The sequence below is a fragment of the Tachypleus tridentatus genome, chromosome 8 (assembly GCF_004210375.1).
Source record: "Tachypleus tridentatus isolate NWPU-2018 chromosome 8, ASM421037v1, whole genome shotgun sequence".
Classification (NCBI taxonomy): Eukaryota; Metazoa; Arthropoda; class Merostomata; order Xiphosura; family Limulidae; genus Tachypleus; species Tachypleus tridentatus.
The window spans coordinates 142,467,135-142,490,532 of record NC_134832.1 but is presented as its reverse complement, the minus strand read 5'-3'; the positions used below and the strand labels follow the sequence as shown (position 1 = coordinate 142,490,532).

The following is a 23,398-nucleotide window of genomic DNA, read 5'->3' as shown; positions in this document are numbered from 1 at the left end:
CATGACAGCACCACATCATGCCAGACAGTGGCACAAGATGTTAGTTCCTGCATAACAGAGCTACATGGTCCCAGATCGTGCACTACAGTACCAGATCATGTCAGACAGTGGCACAAGATGTTAGTTCCCGCATAACAGAGCTACATGGTCCCAGATCGTGCACTACAGTACCACATCATGTCAGATCTTCCATGACAGCACCACATCATGCCAGACAGTGGCACAAGATGTTAGTTCCCGCATAACAGAGCTACATGGTCCCAGATCGTGCACAACAGTGCCACATCATGTCAGATCTTCCATGACAGCACCACATCATGCCAGACAGTGGCACAAGATGTTAGTTCCCGCATAACAGAGCTACATGGTCCCAGATCGTGCACTACAGTTCCACATCATGTCAGATCTTCCATGACAGCACCACATCATGCCAGACAGTGGCACAAGATGTTAGTTTCCGCATAACAGAGCTACATGGTCCCAGATCGTGCACTACAGTACCACATCATGTCAGATCTTCCATGACAGCACCACATCATGTCAGACAGTGGCACAAGATGTTAGTTCCTGCATAACAGAGCTACATGGTCCCAGATCGTGCTTGACAATATCGCAAGAGTTCAGATTTTAAAGCGTACTATTAGTTATAGCAATAAAAAAAAATTTTTAAATGAAGTTGCTCGTGTTATTCAATCATACGTGAAGATATTACACAGTCGAAACAAAAAACAGATAAAATAATTACAGGATAATAAATGTAATTTACTTTATATTTTCCTGAATTTATTGGATTTTTTAAAATCAAGGATTAAAGGGCTCCGTCTAAAAATATGGCATTTTGTCTAATTTTTCATACCTGATACTGTTCTGTTTTAAACAAGTGATATTTTTGCTGCAAACGACCTTTGAAGACGGACTTCAGATGAAGTAGGGTTAAAGTTCAAAGTAAGTTGACCACTTTCCCCAAAACGTCCAGAGAACAAGGAATCTGATTATAAAAACTCTCACTTGTATTTTTCGTCATGAAGGCGAATATTGGTCTATAAAACATGGGCTTGCACTTATAACCCCAATAACATAACGTAATAAAAAGATATGCTCCATAAGTTACCCACTTAAATCATGCCTTCACGCAATGCTTACAATCTTCAGCCGCGCCACAGTTGTTCACGGAATGACATCGAGTTTGAGTACAAAGTTTTACCTCATAGCCCCGTTATCTCCTGGACGATTTGAGGTCATATTACAGTTTTGAACGCAGGACGTCAAAACTTTTCGACTGATGTATTAGATCAAGTCCGAAGTCTCAGATTAATTTACATTAATCCTTCTTAAACGAATTTCATTGTGAGGGTAGGCTGGTAGAAGCCCTAATGAATAATCAAATCGAACCCCACGTTGTATACGCGGGCGCGCCCCACTTTTCATATTGCTGGTACACAAAAATTAGCTAATGAAAAGGAAAGAAAAGTTATCTTGATTTACTCTAATCCTGCCTTAAAGATTTCCAAGTACTGCGGCTACTGAGGATTCCATCTTATTTTGTTTAAGTTTAAATGTATACAAAGAATAGCGGAGAATGTCTGCAATACCTGCAAATTAAAGTGCAAATAACTTAAATAATTAAACTCTAATGATTCCAGATACGAAATAAGCTCTCTAGAAAAATGGTGCGCTTTTAATACACACAGAAACTGATGCACCATAAAACAGACTTCAACTGGAGGAAAATATGGTTTGTATGTTTTAGCGCAAAGCCATACAAATTATTTGTGTAAAAAGACTAGTTACGTTGTTTATTCAAACAAGTACAATGAAAGAGTAAAACAGACAAATGAAAAGAGTTTACAGTTAAAAGCGTAAAGCGGAAAAATTAAATTATATAATGTTAAAAATATAAAGGCTTATGGGCCGAAAACAAAGTAACTTTTCAAATATTGATGGGTCCGCTTCCTTACAAGAGAAATATGACAAGTAATAAGAGTATGGCCAGTGCTGACCCTTGTGAAGACTGCTTTACGAATAACAGAATCATAGCCAGTGCTGACTCTTGTGAAGTCAGCTTTACGAGTAACAGAATCATAGCCAGTGCTGACTCTTGTGAATCAGCTTTACGAGTAACAGAATCATAGCCAGTGCTGACTCTTGTGAAGTCAGCTTCCCCTGTTCGATTCCTGAGCGAACAAATAACCATTAATTGCAGATTTTATTTGTAAAAGTCTATCACTTCACATACTCAGCTAGCTGGCGTGAAGCCTTGCCTTGACGACTGGACTAAAATCCAGACATGGAACAAGTAATGATGTAACGTCAATACTCTTGTTTCCTCGCCTTCTAACACGGCCAGGAACCCAGAAACTGGCTAGATATAAACAAGTGGGAAATTGGCAAGTCTTCTCTAAATATGAAGAGAAATTGAAATTATGCCATTCCAAGACCTTTACTTAAGTGAGTTAGTTAGATGGTACATACAGTTAGTGTGCAGCTTAGCTCCTACATAATTTAGAACAAGCGACATCATCAAATATAGTGAACGCAGAATCTGAGGAGAGTCTCCATTGTAGCTAACCATGACAGAGACCACAAAGTCACTCAATTTTAATCCATGAATAAAAGCTTTAAAGAGCGAACTGAAACATGTTTGGTAAAGACGAGTCAATACTATCAGTCAGGGTTATGACTTTTAAGTGGTAAATGAAATTTTGAGGGGGGGAGTAACAACTCATGGTAGAACGGCTAGATAACCAATTTTATCAATATCATCCACTATTAAATCAGTTCTTATTAACCAACTTTGCATGGAAATGAAGTCCAAAAATTGAAACACATGTACAAGAAGCAGAGCTCATGAAGCTATGAAAACACATTGCCAGATGAGATGACGTGAAAGTTGCAAACATCTCAGATGAACGGAGGTTCATTGGACTATTGTAATACATCTATGAATCGAAGTTAAAAGGTTTTTGAAAATACGAAACCTCCAAAGACATAGAGGGTCCAATAGTTTTAGTGCAGAGTCCATGGGCGAGGCATATACCAGATATCCATATACTATTTTTGATCAAATGACTAAATTGTTTTTTGTGTGAAATAAGGTAACTTTTTGTCAAATAGAAGCTTTAAGACTTTTGTATCAGCCATTATGGGGATTTGTACATATTCAAGATGGAGTTCAAGATCAAGGTGCAATCCCTCCTGACAGCAGAAATGCAAGTCTACTGTTTTAGTGGCTACCATTTGAAACAGTAAGCAGTGGTCCACTCACACGGCCTGGAGATTACACTCAATATACACCATATTCGATGGCTGACAAGAATTATGAAGATCAGTGACATAACAGGCCTTCTACGCCTGTATGATCCCTGTGATGGTATCAACACTGTCTTTCCAGTCAAAACAAGATACCTATTTAAAGCGAAGCTAAAATTCACCGTGATATCAGTAATGACGATAAACAATTACATATACTTTTCCTACCTTCTTATTAATAAAACAATTAGTGTTTTATCATTTGGATATCCTCGTTGTTAACGATATTTTCACCCGTAATTCCAATAATACCTCAGAAGGTTCGACCAGCTTACGAGATTTGGATTAATTTTAAATACAGATAAACCTATAATGCAAAACAATTAGTAGAATGCAAGAATTATAAAAATAATTACATTAAAAAGTACTACAGTTAAACAAACGTTCTAACCGATACTGTTAATGAAAATACTAGACAGATAAAACATAGCACGCTGCTAATCCTCGTCAAAATATGATATTCAAGATATTACTGAGACATTCAGTGCGTTTATAAGAAAGATCAGGATAGTATTAATTGCAAGTGGACCCAGAATGACCTCTGCGCTGAGTATTTTGGGTACAAAAACGTGAATGGCCACATAATTCACGTGGTGTCAATAGCCTTCAAAAAAATGAAATACGGTGCTCCATTTTAAGAACGACTTTCCGGATCAACAATCCAAGTTAAGTCAGGTGGCCTTCAGTCGACTGCTGACTATAGAAATAACCACTATGTACGTTGGAAAGGCGGTTGTTGAATTATAAAGTTACATGATAATAAAAGTATAGGGAAGTACACTCCACACTCCAGTTAGCAGTGAATCTTTCGCCAGTTAAAATGCTTGTGAATCTCACAGTGGTGAGTAAGGTTTATAATGGTCAGAAACAGCCACACACTTCCTGGTGAAGTCAAGACAATAGGTAAAAGTAGTTCACACAGCAATTATGGTAAGAATTTGCAGGTTACAGACCACTGATGACAGCCACGATTACGAGACGTTGGATTTCCCGCTAAACGTCGTAATTGAAGTAAAGAACAATGGAAACCCACCATGCTGTGTGGTTACGAGTTTCATAACGTGGTATACCATATATCTCACATGGCCGTTTCTGGTAGTTGGGTCGACTGTTTAGTTATGTTTTTTTATTCGTCTATAGTTATTTTGTTAACCGAGAATATGGAAGCCAAGTATGATATCTCGCTAATATTGATACAGATGTATTGTCAAACAGCTCGCTAATACTGATATAGATGTATTATCAAATACTGTATCTATTTACTTCAGTATTTTGCTACATTATTCAGGTAAATGGTTGTGCAATAAATGTTGAAAAAAAAAACTGTTTTGGGAGGTTATTTACTTCAATATATGTTTTTGTATATTATAATACTAACATTAGGATTGTCTGTTGTGAGCGACGATTGGTGTTGGAATATTATACAATGACTTACAAAACTGTAAGAACTACATTTATTAAAATCGGTGTGGTATTTGCCTACACAAAATGTAGCAATAAACTGTATGTCACAATAACTGCTTTAGGATTACCTTCTCTGTAAATTAATAATAAAATAAACACGTCAAAAGCGTGGTTATAATTTTCGTAAGACATGTTAGGCCTATTATATTTTTAACACTACACTATTAATTCTATTCCTTATGAAGTTAGAGGAAAGTACAAAACGGTATTTCAACCACACACTATTCTTAACATCCATTGCCGATAACGTTTCGCTCAATCGAAAGTTCTTCTGGCCAACTGGAATACAGCGAGCACAATAGTGACTGGAAAACTATTTATATAATAACTGTAATACAAAAAAGAGCTCTAGATTAAACAAAAGTCGTGGGAAATGGATATAAATATGAATAATGTGGCTGATTACTACAGGGTGTTCGGAAAGTCACTGTGCAGTTTTGTAATCATATTTTATTCAGTCTATTTCAAGCCAGCAACTGACAGCAGTGTTTAGAAACAAAATAAGAAGGATCCAGGCCTGTATTGATGCCAACGGGGGTCACTTTCAACATTGTTTATAACTGTCATTCATATTTACCTCCTGTATTCTATATTGAAACATGTCTGTTAATAAATATACAAGTGCACAGTGACTTTCCGAACACCCTGTATAATGTACGTTCTTCCAATTATTGAAATTCCTTAAGAAGTTACAGTAAGTTAAAACATGATACGCCTAACAATGTTTTATTGTAAGCATAATTAATTACAATCATGATTTGCTAGTTTGTAAAAAGCATTCACAGCATTAAAATATCAAGTGTTTTGGGTTTGCCTTCACATAAGGGAACAATAAGCCAAACCTCCAAGTGTATAAATTTAGCTTTATTTTTATGGAAAATAACATCTAAAAAGAAATTCAAAAACTAGATATAAACTCAGAATTTTAATAATGGGACATTTAACCCAGCTCGCCATTGGGAGATTTTAGTCTTAATATTTCAATAATGGAGAAATAAGATTACCAAAAGGTATAGATATAGGCTTAACATTTCTATAAACTATTAGTTAGCAGCACACAAAACTTGAAAGTTGATTTAGGCTAACCATTCTCGGTAATGAAACATTTCAATGAACTTACCAAATTGAGGTTTGACCTGCCCTTTTTCCATGGACATTCCTTGCTGTAATTCCAACATTGCTGACAACCATGTTTCCAGTTCTTCTTCAGTGTCCAAGGCGACAGAGAGGGAGTCATACTTGGTATGTAGGTCAATGGCAAATTTCTGACGGCCGTCCATCTTTCTGTTAATATTGAAACAAGCTGTCAGATCAACGCTTCGTTTAGGAAACGTTCCTAGTCTCCATTTCTTCTCACTGTCATAGTACTCGAGACGTGCTGGACCCGAGACAGAGTCAGTTCGTAATACAAAGAATTTCTTTTTCAGCGTCTGAGAAAAGAACAATAATACTAAAAAAAAAAGCACTGAAAGACACAGTTCGAAAAGATTTACGTACAAATATATATCGCTAAAACGCTATATTGAACTAGCATCTACGAAGTACACTTACCTCACTTTTAGGCCTAATTCTCTAATGTGTCGCACTTATTTCACGTTTCACTCAGAAAATATTAATTTTCCTGCATTTTATACAAATAAACAAAGATTATATCACCGATTTGTCTTTTTAATCACTGAAAGAAGTTATTATTTCACCTCAACGATTTTTTATCATTAAACAGAAAACTTACAATTAATGTATCTAATTTTTCTTCTTTCAATAAAGGTATTATAAATAAAAACTTTTCAATATGCCAATAACTCTACTGCATGGCGCGACTTACATTAAATAATATTTATCTCCTAAGGTTAATCTTACCAATAACTTCAAACATTTAAGGACTTTTGTCATAATTTTATGTTCCCACTGTTCAAAAACAGTCCTGTTGTTTTTGTATGAAAAACTAATTATGTATAAGCAGTAAAAGTTATTGATAAAAGTATTCGACGAAGATTGGTTTCGTTAAAGACAACTGGGAAGTCTACGAAAGCATAACCAAATAACTGATTCTGATAAAGGCCCATTTTTTATTTCTTTTTTTTCAGCGGATAGAAACTTCAGTGGCGTATTTCTACCGAGTATTAGATGATGTTAGGGCACAGGCTGTTGGGTGCAGTTTAAAACAGATTTTACGCTGTGATATAATATGAATTTTCATTACCTTTACAATATCACGCAAATTTATGTTCACTGACATTAATTACTATATATTTAAATTTTTCTTCAATTTTACAGTTGTGATAATTTGAAATAGAAAAGTGAAGGATTTTGAAAGCCAGGGAAATTATTTCTGAACACCAGCCAATTTTACTTTTGTTATGAAGAACACATTTGCACGTTTAGAGGTCTCTAACTGCACTTCACAACACACATTTCCAAAGATACGAAACTGGCACTTTCACTTATGTACGTACGTATGTTATCTTAATTAGTTTTACAGTAAGTTCAACATTTTAATTAAACATTCTTATTTTGTTTCATTTTTTCAACACTTCCCGAATAAAATAGTTTTTTGTGTGTAAAACTAAGTGGTTTATTTGTACAAGATGGAGTATAGGTATATTACGCTTTTTCCTAAACTTTAATTCTTTCAAAACATAGGTGACGTTTCTAGCTAAAGTATATAATATTATCACAGTAAACGTATTTACAAGAAATGAAATAAGTCGTAAAACAACTACTCAATGATTGGTCCGAATTTTACCCAATATAGGGAACGAAACATATTTAATCTTAACGTTAGGCCTTATAAGACGAGTGAAAATAAAATTATGGTAGGCAGACTGATGATAATTTGTAAAACAAAACATGTATGTATTTTATATCAGTAATTTAGGTTATCTTTCAGTGATCAATATCAGTGTACAATGTCTTGCTTCATTATCCTAAATAATCTTATAACAGAAAATATCACCACACGTTACCTTATAACATTATCTTGGGTCAACTTAAGAGTTTTATAAAATCTTAACTCAATATTTTGCAACATCGTCTTACATTACCATATTTATATTTAAAACTAGCTGTAATACCCTAGGCAGTATTTATATAAATTCATAATTAATGAAATGTTATCGTAAGATATGTGAAGTTGATTCCCTTATATGCAGTTGTAAAAAAAAACAAAAAAATGCACGTACAAAAAATCCTACAAAACTGAACGTTTGTACATACCCCCCCCACATGGTTCCAATGAACCTCCGTACCAAATTTTAGTAAAGTTCCCATCCACACCTTGTAAAGTAGTTACACAGATATACAAATAACACTACCTATTATAATATTTATATAAATAAACATTGTGAGATATCACCTACGTCATTGTGTTTGTTTTTGAATTTCGCGCAAAGTTACACGAGGGCTATTTGCGCTAGCTGTCCCTAATTTAGCAGTGTAAGACTAGAGGGAAGGCAGCTAGTCATCACCACCCACCACCAACTCTTGGGCTACTCATTTACCAACGAATAGTGGGATTAACTGTAACATTATAACGCCCCCACAGCTGAAAGGGCGAGAATGTTTGGTGTCACGGGGGATTCGAACCCGCGACCCTCAAACTACAAGTCGAGTGCCTTAACCACCTGGCCATGCCGGGCCTTAATCGTTGGGACACAGATACGAGAAAATCTTGCATATTTCACAAGCATTACGTTTGTGTATCTAAGACAAAATATTCTTTGCAAAAATAACTAAATACAGAAATTCTACTGAACGTTCACTGACGATCAATAGTTTCCTAATTCAACGTTAAGCTGATTTGAGAAAAATCTGCTAGTAATTAAAACGTATTTAACAAATAAACTAATCGTATTTAAAATACAGGATTAATCACAAAAACACAATTTAATATAGAAGTATCTAATAAAATTATACTTATGATTCGAAAGGCACCGAAACATAAAGTGCATAAATTTAGTACGATCACAGGCAGGAAGCGATTCATTTCTATACAGCGGTAAGTCTACAGATTTACAACGCTAAAATCAGGGGTTCGATTCCCCTCGGTGGGCTCAGCAGATAGCTCGATGTGGCTTTGCTATAAGAACAAACAAACATTCATTTTGCCCTCCGCTAGTACAGCGGTGTGTCTCCGGATTTAGAACGCTAAAATCAGGGGTTCGATTCCTCTCGGTTAGCTGAGCAGATAGCCCGATGTGGCTTTGCTATAAGAAAAACAGACATTCTATACACGTATACATGCGACGAATATAAATAAATAAATAAAACAAGAACACTGCAATGAATGTTAAGTTCAATATTTTCCATATGGTCGTACATTGTTCTTTCAAAAAGGCCTTGTCAAAATTTATCGTAGTGTAAAATGTACTGAAATTATTTACTAAACGTATTAACTTATTTTATAATATCCCTGGAGCTCTCGGGTCGAGTACTCCTTTCGTGTGAACGAGTTACTGTACAAACAAAACAAAAGACACATGTAGATAGAAATAAAAGCACACAACACCGGTTTGTAGTCTTCATATGTAGGCTGAATAGGTTTAAAAATACTACATTATAATAGAATTGTTTGTTTTTCTTCAAATTATACACATCTGCGAGTTTTGAATATTATATAGTTTTAAAAAAGGAGTGCGGAATACTGTGACGATAACCATTTAATGAACTTTAATAAAAAAATATATTTTTCCAAAGTTTCCTTTACAGACCATTCATTGCACGTCACTAAATATACACAATTAGGATGATACATAAAAATCAGTGTAAAGGAAAAGAATTACACATTTACAGTTTTTTTTTTTTTTTTATATATATATAGAGTCGTTTGTTACGAAATAGGGTTATTAGTCTTGGAATATAGCAAGGTCATGAGCACCGTGGAACTGAAATATTGGGTATGTGGTTGTGGATAGATTGTTTATTATTTCGCTTTCTTTTGTTGTTGTATTTAATCGTACAGGCAAAGACTGTGATAAATTAATATGCATGCTTCTCTAAAATACATAACGATAATATATTACTGGTAAATTAATGAAAAAACAAACAATAATTTTGCTTATTTATCAGTCTGGTAGACAAAGTGAGCAACACACAATGCTATCATTTACCTTATCGAGGTCTCGTTAAATAAATCGAACGCAACAAAAGAATAGTTCATATGATTAGCTTAGCCTGATAACAAGAGTGTGCCACAAACAACGCGCTGTCACTCCTCTCATCAATTCGGCTCCATAAACCGACTAATATAAAATATTGTATCGAATCTACAACCTGCGAGGATGAGAGTTCCGATATATCACGCAAAGCTACAGGAGCCATGTCAGAGAACCTCTATCTCTCACCACTTTTTCCTCCCGATTTGTTCTTTTTGAACACACCTGATGCCTCTTGTTTATTAACACAGCCAGTTATCTACTATATCGTTTTATTGGCATGGATGCAAAATCCAATTTACATACCTACCGTAAAACAAACCAATAAAAATAACTATCAACTCACGTATGAAAGTTATTTTAAACGCATTACATTGGCAGATTCTCAACCTCAAAACCATCACTTATTCAAACGTAGAGAATTACGGTGAGTGTGTGGATGTGACAGATGCACGCGGTACTGTGTCTGAGAGTCACGTGATTTCTCTTTGGCGCCGAAGGAAGTGATGACACCAAACTTTGAACGTTCTATACAGCTCGAATCGAAAAATGAGGGCATGTTTCAATTTAGTACGTCTCAAAATACACGAAATATTTAATGCAACTCCATACTTAACATAAATATTTAATGTTTTTGTCAATATTTCAGTGGCTACCAATACACGTCACAGTCTGGATTTCTATAACTTTGTTTTGGTAAAGTTTGAAGCATCCTTCATTTTAGATCGAGATTTAAATTTTTCCTAGCGTATTTTTTCAATGTCTCCTTTAAAATTATCGTCTTGGATTCACTGTTTTCTTTCACATAACGTTCTTGTTTGTCACTCCTTCTCACAAGTAGTCGCTGGATAAACCCTTCCACAACACGACTCATCGTGTTTTTTAAAATTTAGATATCTAATTAACGTATGTAAATTTCGTTAATACTATAATTATTTTATTAACACATTTTCGTATAGAACATTTTTAAAACTCGATTTAAGTGCAGACTCAAGTCATACGTTAACTGCGTGGCTGCTGAAACTAATGTATTTATATTTTATCGTAATTTTTGCCATATTCACGCAAATAGCCAAAAATGTTTCTTTCAGTTTGGTAGTAACTGCAGTTAACATTTACTAATATCACATTTAGAGTTTCTAATGTAATGAATTTTTACTATTTCACAAGTTGATCAGCTATTTCTTCTGCCATTTTAAAGCATATTTTCAGTCGGAATACTTCGTGAAGATTAAAAAAACAATTACTAATTATAATTTTAAAAGATATATTAGTAAACACTTGGTACATTTTTTCGTCACAACTAACTTATTTTTAATTTTATATTTTTATATGATACTGTTACTTTAGTCAAAAATTTTCAGTAGTTTTTCAAAATTAGTAAAGCATAATGAAGATATTTAAATATTTTGGCTATAAAGTTAAGGAAAAAATGAATTTTACTCTCTAGATAATAATAAAAACATCATATACAAGTAGAGTTGTTTAAACTAAAGATTTAACAAAACTTAAGTCCCTAGCAAAAGAGTTTCAAAATTCATAGTGAAAATTAGTCGTTTAATAAAAAGCTCGATATTTGAAACAAACTTTAATGTTTTTCGAAAACCTTCCACATGCAAATCAAATTATATTTTTAAGATACGTTTTTGTAGTTTTTGGTTAATCCCCAACATTGAACAGGATGGTAATATGGTCTAAAGTTTACGAGAAATCCAACAGTAGAAAACTGAAAAATCTAAACAGAAGCGAGAAATTATTCAAACTCTCATAGTGTTTCATTATGTAAAAAATAAAAAAAAATTGTAAGGATAGTTTATTCTACACACTGATCGAACAGAGTATATTCTATAAATAGTATTACATCTACTGGGTCGTCTTCTTATCCATCTCTACACGCCATCTATCTCCTTGGAGATTTATTTTCGCTATTTAATTTTAATTACTTGCCAAAAAATGAACTAACTTCGAGTTTAGTGGCTAAAATTAAAAATATCCCGAAAAAAATAGCTGGTCTTCTCTCCTGTTTCTGCAGGTTTTAACCCAAAGAAGTAAAGAATGTCATACAAGTGAATTCCATTAGGCTTAAAACAATAGATGCATCTATATTTAACCACACAGTGATAAAATTGATGAAAAGTGTATCGAAACACATTACGATGCTCAAAAATGAAGATGCTTTGATATTTCGAAAGATAATTCTGGTACGTGGTATACGACTATTTCTAACAGTGTTTAGTGTTAAGATTTTTGTAATTAAGGAGAAATTACAAAACAACTGGAGCCATGTTGCATCTTTAAGTTAACATTAGCAGTGTTCCATTTAATAAGATATAAAATCAGTTGGTTCAAGGTAATTGGCTTCTTAATTAATACCATTGTAGAAGAAACTATTACAAATGTACAGAAGCGACTTTACGTGCCTTCAACTTCTTCAGATAACCGGTCTTCTTCACATCAGGCGGAGTTTTCCAATCATCACTGTGCGTGAAGTGCCCTCTGGTGGCTAGTTCTTTCCGCTTCAGAGACATGTTCAAGTGCAGATGTTACCACTCCAAAGTCTTTTCTCTTTACATTTCCACAGAAACACCAAAGACTATAGACTTGAAAAGCCACATTGGTTTCACCTACGCGTACTCTCTACAATTGAAGTTGACAAGAACGTAATGGCGGACGTGGTTTTGTCAAATACTTTCAAGTATTATGCTCTTCACAGTCTTTCAGTTGTTCCAACTAAAACGTAAGAGAGAGACACATTAACTTCAACGTTATCAAAGAAGAATGTTTTTCTCCTTCAAATAAAACGAGTACTGTTTTGTTTTTTCTGTACAAACGTATCTATACAATACCTTTCACTAACATTTTTCTCAAAATGTTCACGAACTTGAATATCGTAATTCATGTTAAAATTTCACAACGTATATAATAAAAACTTCTAATTTGCAATTAAGTACCAGCTATACTTCCAGTGTTTATCTTATTACTTTTCTAATTATAAAGAGAAATGTGTGTTTATAAAGAGAAACATATGCTTAGATACAGCTGATGAAGTCAGTCTCTGATTCACAATTACATGGGAGTCAATATTATTAACACCGTTAGGTTGTTTCTACATAAATTTACGCGATACGTCCTACTTTCAAGTGACGTCACAAACTATCTTTTATGTATTTTAAATACGGGCTGCGAACATGTTTTATATTACAAGTGATTAATGTATTCAACTGAAAAGGAATTATCTAATTTTATACACAAACATGAGTTTCATATCAGTCAGCTTATGTCGTCCAAGTTGACCGTTTTTTTAATAATTATTACAATAGGTCCAGGTTCAGTATAAAGTAGGAAGGGAAGATATGAAAAAACGTCGATTGTTTCGTGTGTCATTGCTATCAATCTCGGGTAAGGTGCGTGAGGGGAGAGATCTGCGGTTAGTGGTATTTATGAACATTTATTCCTAACTGTATCAAATAAACTTGGTCTTTCGGTCAAATGATCTTCCTTAGAAATAATACTTTACCCCTATGCGTCTCCAGTAAGCTATTAATTTATTAAAGGGGAAGGGAAATAGGTCATATAACGAGTTTTAAACAGTTTACTACAGTTTAAATAGACGACATTTTGTGAAAACTTTGTGTTATATTAATTCAATACTCATCACAAAGACATGGTTACTACAGTTAGTCTTTAAATTAAAGTTTAATATGTACGTACGCTGGTCTCTCGGAATACAAACACACAAAAGTACTGCAGCTAACAATTTCCCTTATTATTGTAATTACATCGCCTAAGAGTATTATTTATATCCTCGTAATGTTTAAATATCAACAGGCTAACACTAACATACAATTATGGTTTTAATACCTGTCACTCTATATTCACGACATTTTAGATTCTTTAGACTGGTGAAAGATTCTACGACAGATAATTATAATTACACTTATTACAAAAAAACTTTACGATTAGAATTTTGAGCACGAACAAAATTACGACTCCGTTCCGAAGACACTTTTCCTTGCTGAGATTGTCGGTGCCATGATATAAAAACTTAAATCTTTCGAATAGTAATTGTTGCGATTGAAATTTGTTAAAACTTAATTTCGTTAAGAAGAACAGCAAGTCGTAGTTTTTGGACGCCTGCAATATTTTAAATTTCATTCAACCAAACTATTATTAAGTAGTTTAGAAATGCGCTAACTAAATGACTAGTCACGTCTGAGTGAACAGTTTAGTTACACAGACAGCTAAAAACTGGTTTCTTCAAACCCAGGTAAGCAGGCAACGTGTAGCACTCGTGACATGAAAAAGTATAATATAAAATATAAGATGAATACATAAATAAGGAACTAAAAGAGTTGCTAAGATAATTCTGGATCGACGAACATAAATTTTAGGCTTACGCTAGTTATGAACTACTTTCCAGTTTGAGCCAGTAAGGATTTAATTTTTATGGCATGTATTTTTTGATTCCCATTCATTACTCGTGCTGGTTAATATCACGAGTATAAGGTCCAATTGAAAACGAAATATATTATACCTAATTCTTCCGAAATTTATACCTCTGAATTAATAAATATAAATAGCAATAGCTAATTACTATTAGAATACTTCTCGTGTAATGCGTCGAAACATGAAATTATCGAAACAAAATTTAAATTAGAAGGTTGATGTAAACCTTTACCGCTGTTCATATTTATACTTAAATATTTAAGTTCTAGCACATCAGAACAGCACTTAAAAAGCGGCGAAAGAGGACTTGGGTAATGTGATTAATGTGTTAGGCTAGTAGTTGTGGTAGTCGTTTATATTTTGAAAATGAATTTATAGTTTTATAAATAATCCTTTAGTGACAGCATTAACAGCTGAAACAAAATTAATAAAGTCAAGAAGGTTGTGAAGAACTAACATAATTAATAATGCTACAGACAGTAAACGATATAAATCCATTAATATTAGTAACTATACATAAGGAAAACAACGTGGCCAAAGCACGTTTTTAGAATTACATTTTATCTACAAACCACCCTAATTTCATTAGCTGTTCCAATGTTTTTAACTCACTTTTAACATGTTTAAGAATCAATATCACAAAGTAAATTGTGGAAAGCGTTTTTAAAATACTTTAAAAAAAGCAAAAATATACAAACCTACTTGCCCGCACATCGTAGATGAGATACAAACTCCAAACCTCCCAGCACGACCCTGTCCTTGATGTGTGTGATCAAAATTGTTTATTAGTGCTTTTCTACAAAGAGACGGTAGAGGGCAGTAAAGTCAAGTTTAATAAAGAGAGAGAATTGAGAAATAAATGGAATTACAGTACAGTTTATTGTACTTCGAATTCTCAATAGCTTCACTTAGCCAAAGAAAAGAAACTAAAAAAAAATAAAAATGAATGCTTGTACAACATTCTAACAAGAAGTACTCCACCAAACAAGTTTTCTTTTAATGTATAGCAAGTTGAAATATCCAAAAGTTTACTCTTTATGTAAACAGTTTTAATAAAGTACTAAATTTCAAGATATCCTAGCATAAATATTTAAACGTTTTCTATAATAAATACGTTTATGGGTGCGAAAAATAGCTGGCAAACACATTTTTAAATTTTGTTCTATGTGCTCAGTGCGCCATCTTTTGGCATATAAACTACGGTTTAATTTGCGAAATACAGATTCGCAATGTGTTATGTTTTTACCAAATTGCAAGACAATTCCTTAATGGCAGTATTACACTTCACGTTTTTCTGCCAACAGTATTTTGACGAGTAAATTATCATTCACAGATTCAATAAATATCGTATCACACAACATAGCTGTTTTTACTCAGTAATATCCAGAATTTTAGAAGTGAAATGTATTATTTATTTGCATATTTGAAAAACAACAACAACACTTAAACAGATCAGTGACCAAATGGCCACGGGTAATTCAAAATACGCTGTTATTCGAAGGTGTTTTCGAAAATAACTGTTTCCCCTCTTCCAATGCGTCATTGGTAATATTTATGTTAAAACAAACTAATTTATGTTTCCAGAAACATCTCTACTATGTAAGCAAATGACTCCGACAAAACAACAACTTGTGATTTAATAAACATAACGTACCAAATCTACTCCACGTCAAAATAACGAAGTAATTTATTTCTTTAATAACATTTGTTACAGGATATGTTTATTCTGAAACACTTTGGAGGTCTAAGTACTCGAACAAAGTTTGAACAAATATTCTAAAATTAATGGTATGCTTAATTCACAAATAAACTTCCAAAATTCCCTTGATATTCGACCAAGTAAAAGCAAATAGTTGTGACAATTCCCAAGCCTAAAACTGACGTAAACTACTCATTGAATAAAGTAAGTGCTCATTAACTACTCAGTGGTTACTCATTCATTTTACTCGTATTTGTACCATACGAGGGCTGTTCAAAAAATACGCGGACTGTTTGAATTGCGCGGCTCCAGTTGGTTCCAGGGGAATCCGCTTGGTGTCGCTAGGTTCGCACAGATCAGCTGATTACAACGCCATTTCCCGATTGCAGATATCTTCATTTGTGTATTAGCTACGCGGTTTTAAGTGAAGTGCGATTTTTTCGTTTGGCGGATTTCAGAATGAATGACCTGAAGGAGCAACGACTCACTGTGAAATTTTGTGTTAAACTTGAAAACTCTGCGACTGAAACTTTTGCTATGCTTAACACGGTTTACGGTGATGTTGCTATGAAGCGTACGGCATGTTTCAAATGGCATGAACGTTTTAAGGATGGTCGACAGTCCATTGAAGATGATGAGCGTCCTGGACGTCCTTCCACGTCAACTGATGACCCACACATCGACAAAATCAACACCCTAGTGCGGGCAAATCGAAGTCTGACTGTCAGGGAGCTTGCTGAAGAGTGTGGGATATCAGTTGGATCTTGTTACGAGATTTTGACCGAAAAATTGAAGATGCACCGCGTTGCTGCGAAACTTGTGCCTCAGAACTCGTAAGTTTTTGGCCAAACACTCGATCACTGTTCTTCCCCACCCCCCTACTCACCTGACCTTGCTCCTTGCAAGGAAGAAGATTTGAGATGATTCCCGAGATTAAGGCAAATGCGACGAAGGAGCTGGAGGACATTACAAAAGAAGCGTACCAGGACTGTTTCAACAAGTGGAAACACCGTTGGGATAAATGTGTGCGTTGGGGAGGAGAGTACTTTGAAGGGGTCCCAGACCTGTAACTTCTAAATAAAGTACATTTTGTTTTATGACGTCAGTCCGCGTATTTTTTGAACAGCCCTCGTATTAGCCTTCTACAAATCAACCAGGTGTTAACCCCTGTAGCAAACACCTAAATTAAAACAGTAAAAATAAAGCTCGAAAAGTTATTAATTGCACTTTCCCCGTCTGAATAAATAAAATTAATATTAATGACAAAGTATTACATTATCTGGAAAGCTATTTATATATGCTAAATTTTCGCATTAGTTTTTGGGTTGTTTTGAATTTCGCGCAAAGCTACTCGAGAGCTATCTGCGCTAGCCGTCCTTAATTTAGCAATGTAAGACTAGAGAGGACGCAGCTAGTCATCATCACCCACCGCCCTCTCTTGGGCTACTTTATTGCCAACGAATAGTTGGATTGACCGTAACATTATAACGCCCCCACGGCTGAAGGAGCGGACATGTTTGGTGCGAGCGGGATTCGAACCCGCGACCCTCACATTACGAGTCGAACGCCTTAACACACTTGGCCATGCTGGGCCTACATTACGGTAAAAACGTATGTATTTGACAATGATCGTACTAGTGATTGAAATGTCGTGCCTGTTCTAAAAGCTGTATTAAAATATACTTTATCAGTGAGTACCACTAAAAACAAAAATAAAAGGTACTAATTTAGCCAAATTCTATTGGGTGCATAATATGGATGATTCACTTTTAAATCTCAACATTACATAGTGATCACGCATGTATGGAGAAGGGGGTTGATCGATATTAATACTGAGTGTATTAGTTCGTAATTGTTATGACACAACAATTGAAATTTATGTAAGTTATTTATGGAAAAGTACCCTACAAGAATGGAGCATGTATGGTTTGTATTTCGCACTATCTGTCCCTATATTAAGAGTGAAAGACAGGTAACTCCTCATTATCACTCATCCCCAACTCGTGGGCTACACTTTTACCAATGAAGAATAGAACTAACCGTCACATTATATCGCCCCCACCGCTGACAGGGCGAGTATGTTTGATGGGACGAGGATTCAAACCCGAGACCCTTAGATTGCAAATCGTTCCCCGCTGGTACAGCGGTAAGTCTACAGATTTACAACGCTAAAACCAGGGGCTCGATTCCTCTTGGTAGACTTAGCAGATAGCCCTATGTGGCTTTGCTATAAGAAAACACACACACACACATATATTGCAAGTTAAGAGTCCTAACCACCTAGTCTTGCTGTTTAAATTAGTAATATAATTTTAACACTTAACAATTATTCTACATGTAGATAGCACAGTATTTTATTATAATTATCTGCGGACTTACAACGCTAAAAACCGGGTTTCGATACCCGTGGTGGGAAGAGCACAGATAGCCCATTGTGTAGCTTTGTGCTTAATTCAAAACAACAACAACAACAATTATCATAATTAAACATACACAATTATAATAATGTAAGTTTAGCTACCCTTGCAGTGTCACATCAGATTGGTGATTACTTGACTTTTCATAGAATGTTTCTGGATTTCGAGTGAACAGCCATGCCAGTGGTTAATCTAAAACTGGTTACATATCTAATCTTATAGTGCCTATTATTTTCACATTTTCTGGGTGGCGTGCCTCCATACCGCATATTTCATATGCTGACTGTGTTTCACGCAGTATGTGTTGGCTTTTAATCTCACAAATTAGAAACCCCTTTCAAAACTTATACACGCAGGCTTGGTGGTGAAGTGCTCTTTACAAATAATCACTTGATAAGACAGTCGTTGTATATTATATATGACACAAAATAATTTCTATCATGACACAAGAAACAAGTAAAAGAAAACTATGATTCTGAATTTACCAGAAAATTTACAAGCTGAGAATTTCCTCCTGCTATAAAGGAAGAAAATGAAGTGGTAAAAAGAGTAAGTGACATATTTAAGAAGAAAATTGGACTTATTTAAAGAACTTATTTAAGAAGAAAATTGGAACTAACCCTAACTGTAGGAAGCTTCTCTACTCCTCGTGATGTGTGGGTAATTGATATCGAGGAAAAATGTATACTGGAAACTTCATGTAGAGACACGGATGTAAGTTTAAACTAGCTTCTAATAGTTACACAGTATGTGTCTAGAACGTTTCTGCACACTTCATAACAGTGGCTACACCAATGGCTGAACTTCCAATGATAACAAAGCGAATAGTTATTGTTACACCAAAAAGGGAAACACTCATGCTACGATTCATTAGGATTAGATTTACAATTAGTGACTTGGCCATAGTAGAACCAATTATTCCAGTATGTTTGAAATAACTCTCGTGGATCTGAATAATGAAGTTGTCATCAACACAACAAATTATAAAATTTGAGTCAACTCTGGATGCAACGTTTTACGATATGAGGCTATTCAACTAGTACTTCCACATCCAGGAATATGAGAAATAATAATCTTTTAAACATCATGTAAGAAGGCTAACATTAAAGCCTCACATAACGACAACTTACCGCCTCAAATAAATAGCTGTAGAAATTTAACAGGTGATTAATGTCAGATATTACATGACTTGCTCAGAGAATGTAAAGAAACCTTCTTCTCCAAGCCTTATGACTTAGACTAAACAAAGAAAATATCCCGTAAATTTATACAGAAGATACAACCTCAATACATCAGCTAACCAGATGATTTTCCAATTATACTTTCTTAAACAGATAGGAACCCTGAAGAAACACAGAGTGATGGAAACTGGAAACCATTCTTTGGTACAACGTATCGTATTTGTAAATAATAATGGTGTACATACAAGTTTCTACATGGACTACAAGAATATAGAGAAGTTACAAAAACTATTGTTTACTTAACTGACCCTACTTAAGATGTTTATCTGAATCAAAATGCTTCTTAAGATTGGATAAAGAAAAGATATTGTGAACTGCAAGTTGATGAATTAAGTAGGGAGAAGACTCTTTTTACAGCAGGAAATAGGTTGTTGTAATTTGTTGAGTTACCAGTTAGGTTATGTAATGCACCTGCTAAATGTCAACAGATAATAGATCCTAGTTTCTCAGGATCACCTGGAAACGTCGTACTAATTTGTTTTGTTTTTTTGGTTTTGAATTTCGCACAAAGCTACTTAAGGGCTATCTGTGCTAGTCGTCCCTAATTTAGCAGTGTAAGACTAGAGGGACGGCAGCCAGTCATCATCACCCATCGCCAACTCTTGGGCTACTCTTTTACCAACGAATAGTAGGATTGACCGTCACATTATAACGCCCCTACGGCTGAAAGGGCGAGCATGTTTGGCGCGACGGGGATGCGAACCCGTGACCCTCAGATTACGAGTCACACGCCTTAACACGCTTGGCCATGCTGGGCCATAATTTTTTTGATGATGATACGATGGCATATGGAAAGACCCTTGGTGATGCTTATTATGGGCACAGGAAAGTTACCATATACCCATATGGAGCTTTTCAAGTGACAGGACAGTCAGTGACATAAGATCCCAATATCATAATCATCGGAAAGAAAGTCCCCAAAAAGAGTTGGCGAATGAACACTTTAGTATAGCTTCATTTTTTGTATTAGCTTGCTGAATGGATTTCATAATCCAGAAAGTGGTGATGCTGCAAGCTAATTTATATGTTTGATAGAAGGAGCTTATTATGATAATTTGAAGAATATGGTAATTTCGAACAGCATCTAGAAACAAGGGTACATTCTCCGTCTCAGAATTGCTGTTGCTGAAATGGTGTTTGTAAATTTAGGGCTATTAAGTACAGACGATTAGGACATTTTGTTTCAGCTTCAGTCTGAAGTTTACAGTTTCCAACCCCGTTTAAAATTTGTTTGAAAGACTTCGCAAGTACTGCAATTTCTATTCATGCATGTTTGGAATATACGTTTATACACGTGAATAAATAATCAAACTGATTGTTATAGTAACTTAAATTCAACAAATCAACCTGATCGTTTATCAATCTCTGAAATAATCACCGCGTTTCTTTACAATTTTTTGGTTTATGCATCCTAACGACTTGATTAGCCTTTGATTTGTTTTAGAGTGAATGTTTTTGAAGATCCAAATAAAGGATCGTAACTGGAAGGATGAGCAGGATTTTAACAAATAAACTGTTTGATCCACATAAGACGTTGTTTAATTTATAATTCATCTCAGTAGTTAACATCACCAACTTTTATTTCGTTTACCATCAATACTTTCTCTAACAGTGACATTAATTTGTCATTTTTTACTCATCTCGAAATATCACTGAGTTTAAACAGTTGACAAAAATTCACGATGACATCCAAGACACAAATAACACAGTCATACTTGATCAAAAATGAACTCATTTTAACAAACATACTTGGGTCTTGCTGTTTAAGTTGTCACTTCACCTCCCTGCTTCATATACTGCCATCTGTCGTTGTTTTCCCACGAGGTCTTGCAGAGTGTTTGTACGTGATCACTGATATTCAGACTATTTTCATTTAGTCAGTCCTTTTGTTTACGTGGTTCACCATTTACCACTGGTCATTAATTATCCTTGATCATTTCATGATATGGTTTGGTTTGAATTTCGCGCAAAACTACACTAGGGCTATCTGCGCTAGCCGTCCCTAATATAGCAGTGTAAGACTAGAGGGAAAACAGCTAGTCATCACTATTCACCGCCAACTCTTGGGCTACTCTTTTACCAAAGAAAGTGGGATTGACCGCAAATATATAACACCCCCCACGGCTGAATAGTTGAGCATGTTTGGTACGGCGAAGATTTGAACCCGCGACCGTTGGTTTACGAGTCGAGTGCCTTAACCATCTAGCCATACCGGGCCTTTCATGAAATGTCAGCACCGAACCCGATTTTGTTTAATATGCAACATTGGTTCAGATTAGAATGTTTATGATGTCCAAGTACAAAGTCTATAGTTTCTTACAAATTAGGAACTCATATTACCGATATGGACAAGCTGGAATATAAAATAAGAACTTTCTCTTTTTTGTGTTTGCTGAGATATCGTTACATTTAGTAAATCACACACAGTGGTTTCACTCACTCCTTGCCATTTCTGGAAATACTTGCTTACGTACACCTATTTCTGTCTGTGAAGTGTGCATAACTAATCGAAAATTTTACAATGTCTTCTATGCGGCTCTCTATTCGATTTCGAGGTATTTACGCTGCAAACCTTTATTTTTGTGTTAGATTTCCAGTGGTAAGGTAACACATTATTGGCCTCAAAAAATTATATTTTTAAGAACAAAATAATGCTTAGCTAGTAAGCGTGATAATTTATAGCGAAATGCTGTGGTATTTATGATTTTTTGTTATTTTAAAATGGTCATCTATCTATATATATAAACAATATATATATAAATTGTGAAAAGTAGCAAATGAGTACAAAGTTCGTGACTTGAAGAGTAATTATTTTCTATACTTCTTTATTCACTGTTCTATGTATTAATACAAACAACTGAAATTTGACAAATGAATTATAAATAGTAATAACGCAGATGCATATATATTATAACCGGAATGTGGCAGTATTACAAAATACTGGTCCACTAGCATACAGTCAACACAGGCCACTTCGTAAAGTCCAGTTTTCTATTATTGAATATTGTAATATGAGTGCACGTGTAATATTGGACTGACAGTGTTGAAAGGCCAATATCATAAAGCTAATGCTTTTTTTGTGTGTAAAATGTTATAATATTTAATACTCATATTAGTAATAGTATACTTGTAATGATATCACTTAGAAGACGTAATTTGGCTGACGTAATTTCTTTGTGATTAATGTGCTGCTTTTTAAGTTTGACAATTTCTTATACCAAACAACTGTACTGAAAAGTATATATTTGTTGAAAATAATTTAAATTTTAAATTAAATAAATGATTTGGATTTATCTTTAATGATATGAAAGTATAACTTAGAAACTTATAACAACCGCCCGGATAGCTCAGTCGGTAGAGCGTTAGGCTTTTAACCTAACGGTCCAGGGTTCGAGTCCCTGTTCGGGCGATCTTTAAATTTTAAGATTACAAGCAGTCAATTTAAAAATGAAATTTTATGTCGTTTATACCACAATAATATTGAAATAATATTTAAATATTTTCAATTTCAAAGCAGCAAATTTTTTTTTTCTGTTTGTTAGGCTATTTCAGACTAACAACTGAAGCAAAGCTTTAATCACTAAGCGATGTTTCAATTCTTTGATATTAAGCAAAAAACTACACAAAAGGCTATCTATGATCCGCATACCACGGGTATCGAAACCCAGT

The 23,398-nt window shown here is 34.6% G+C and overlaps 1 protein-coding gene and 1 non-coding gene across 4 annotated transcripts in view; one reads left to right on the top strand and one right to left on the bottom strand.

Moving 5' to 3' along the window:
* The window catches only part of LOC143223638 (uncharacterized), a 71,780-nt gene extending 56,600 nt beyond the window's left edge, over nt 1-15,180 (bottom strand). The window contains exons 1-3 of one of the 3 annotated variants that reach the window (XM_076451841.1): nt 15,071-15,180; nt 12,347-12,656; nt 5,894-6,203 (exon numbers count right to left, since the gene is read on the bottom strand). In XM_076451841.1, coding sequence (XP_076307956.1) covers nt 5,894-6,203; nt 12,347-12,454 — 418 coding nt within the window. In that variant the 5' untranslated portion in view covers nt 12,455-12,656; nt 15,071-15,180. The remainder of the gene's footprint in view (nt 1-5,893; nt 6,204-12,346; nt 12,657-15,070) is intronic. The other 2 variants (XM_076451842.1, XM_076451843.1) reach the window with 2 other exon arrangements.
* A 7,885-nt stretch (nt 15,181-23,065) lies between these two features.
* TRNAK-UUU (transfer RNA lysine (anticodon UUU)) lies at nt 23,066-23,138 on the top strand. The gene has a single exon. It is a non-coding gene; the product is annotated as a tRNA-Lys (tRNA).
* The last annotated feature ends 260 nt before the right edge of the window (nt 23,139-23,398 follow it).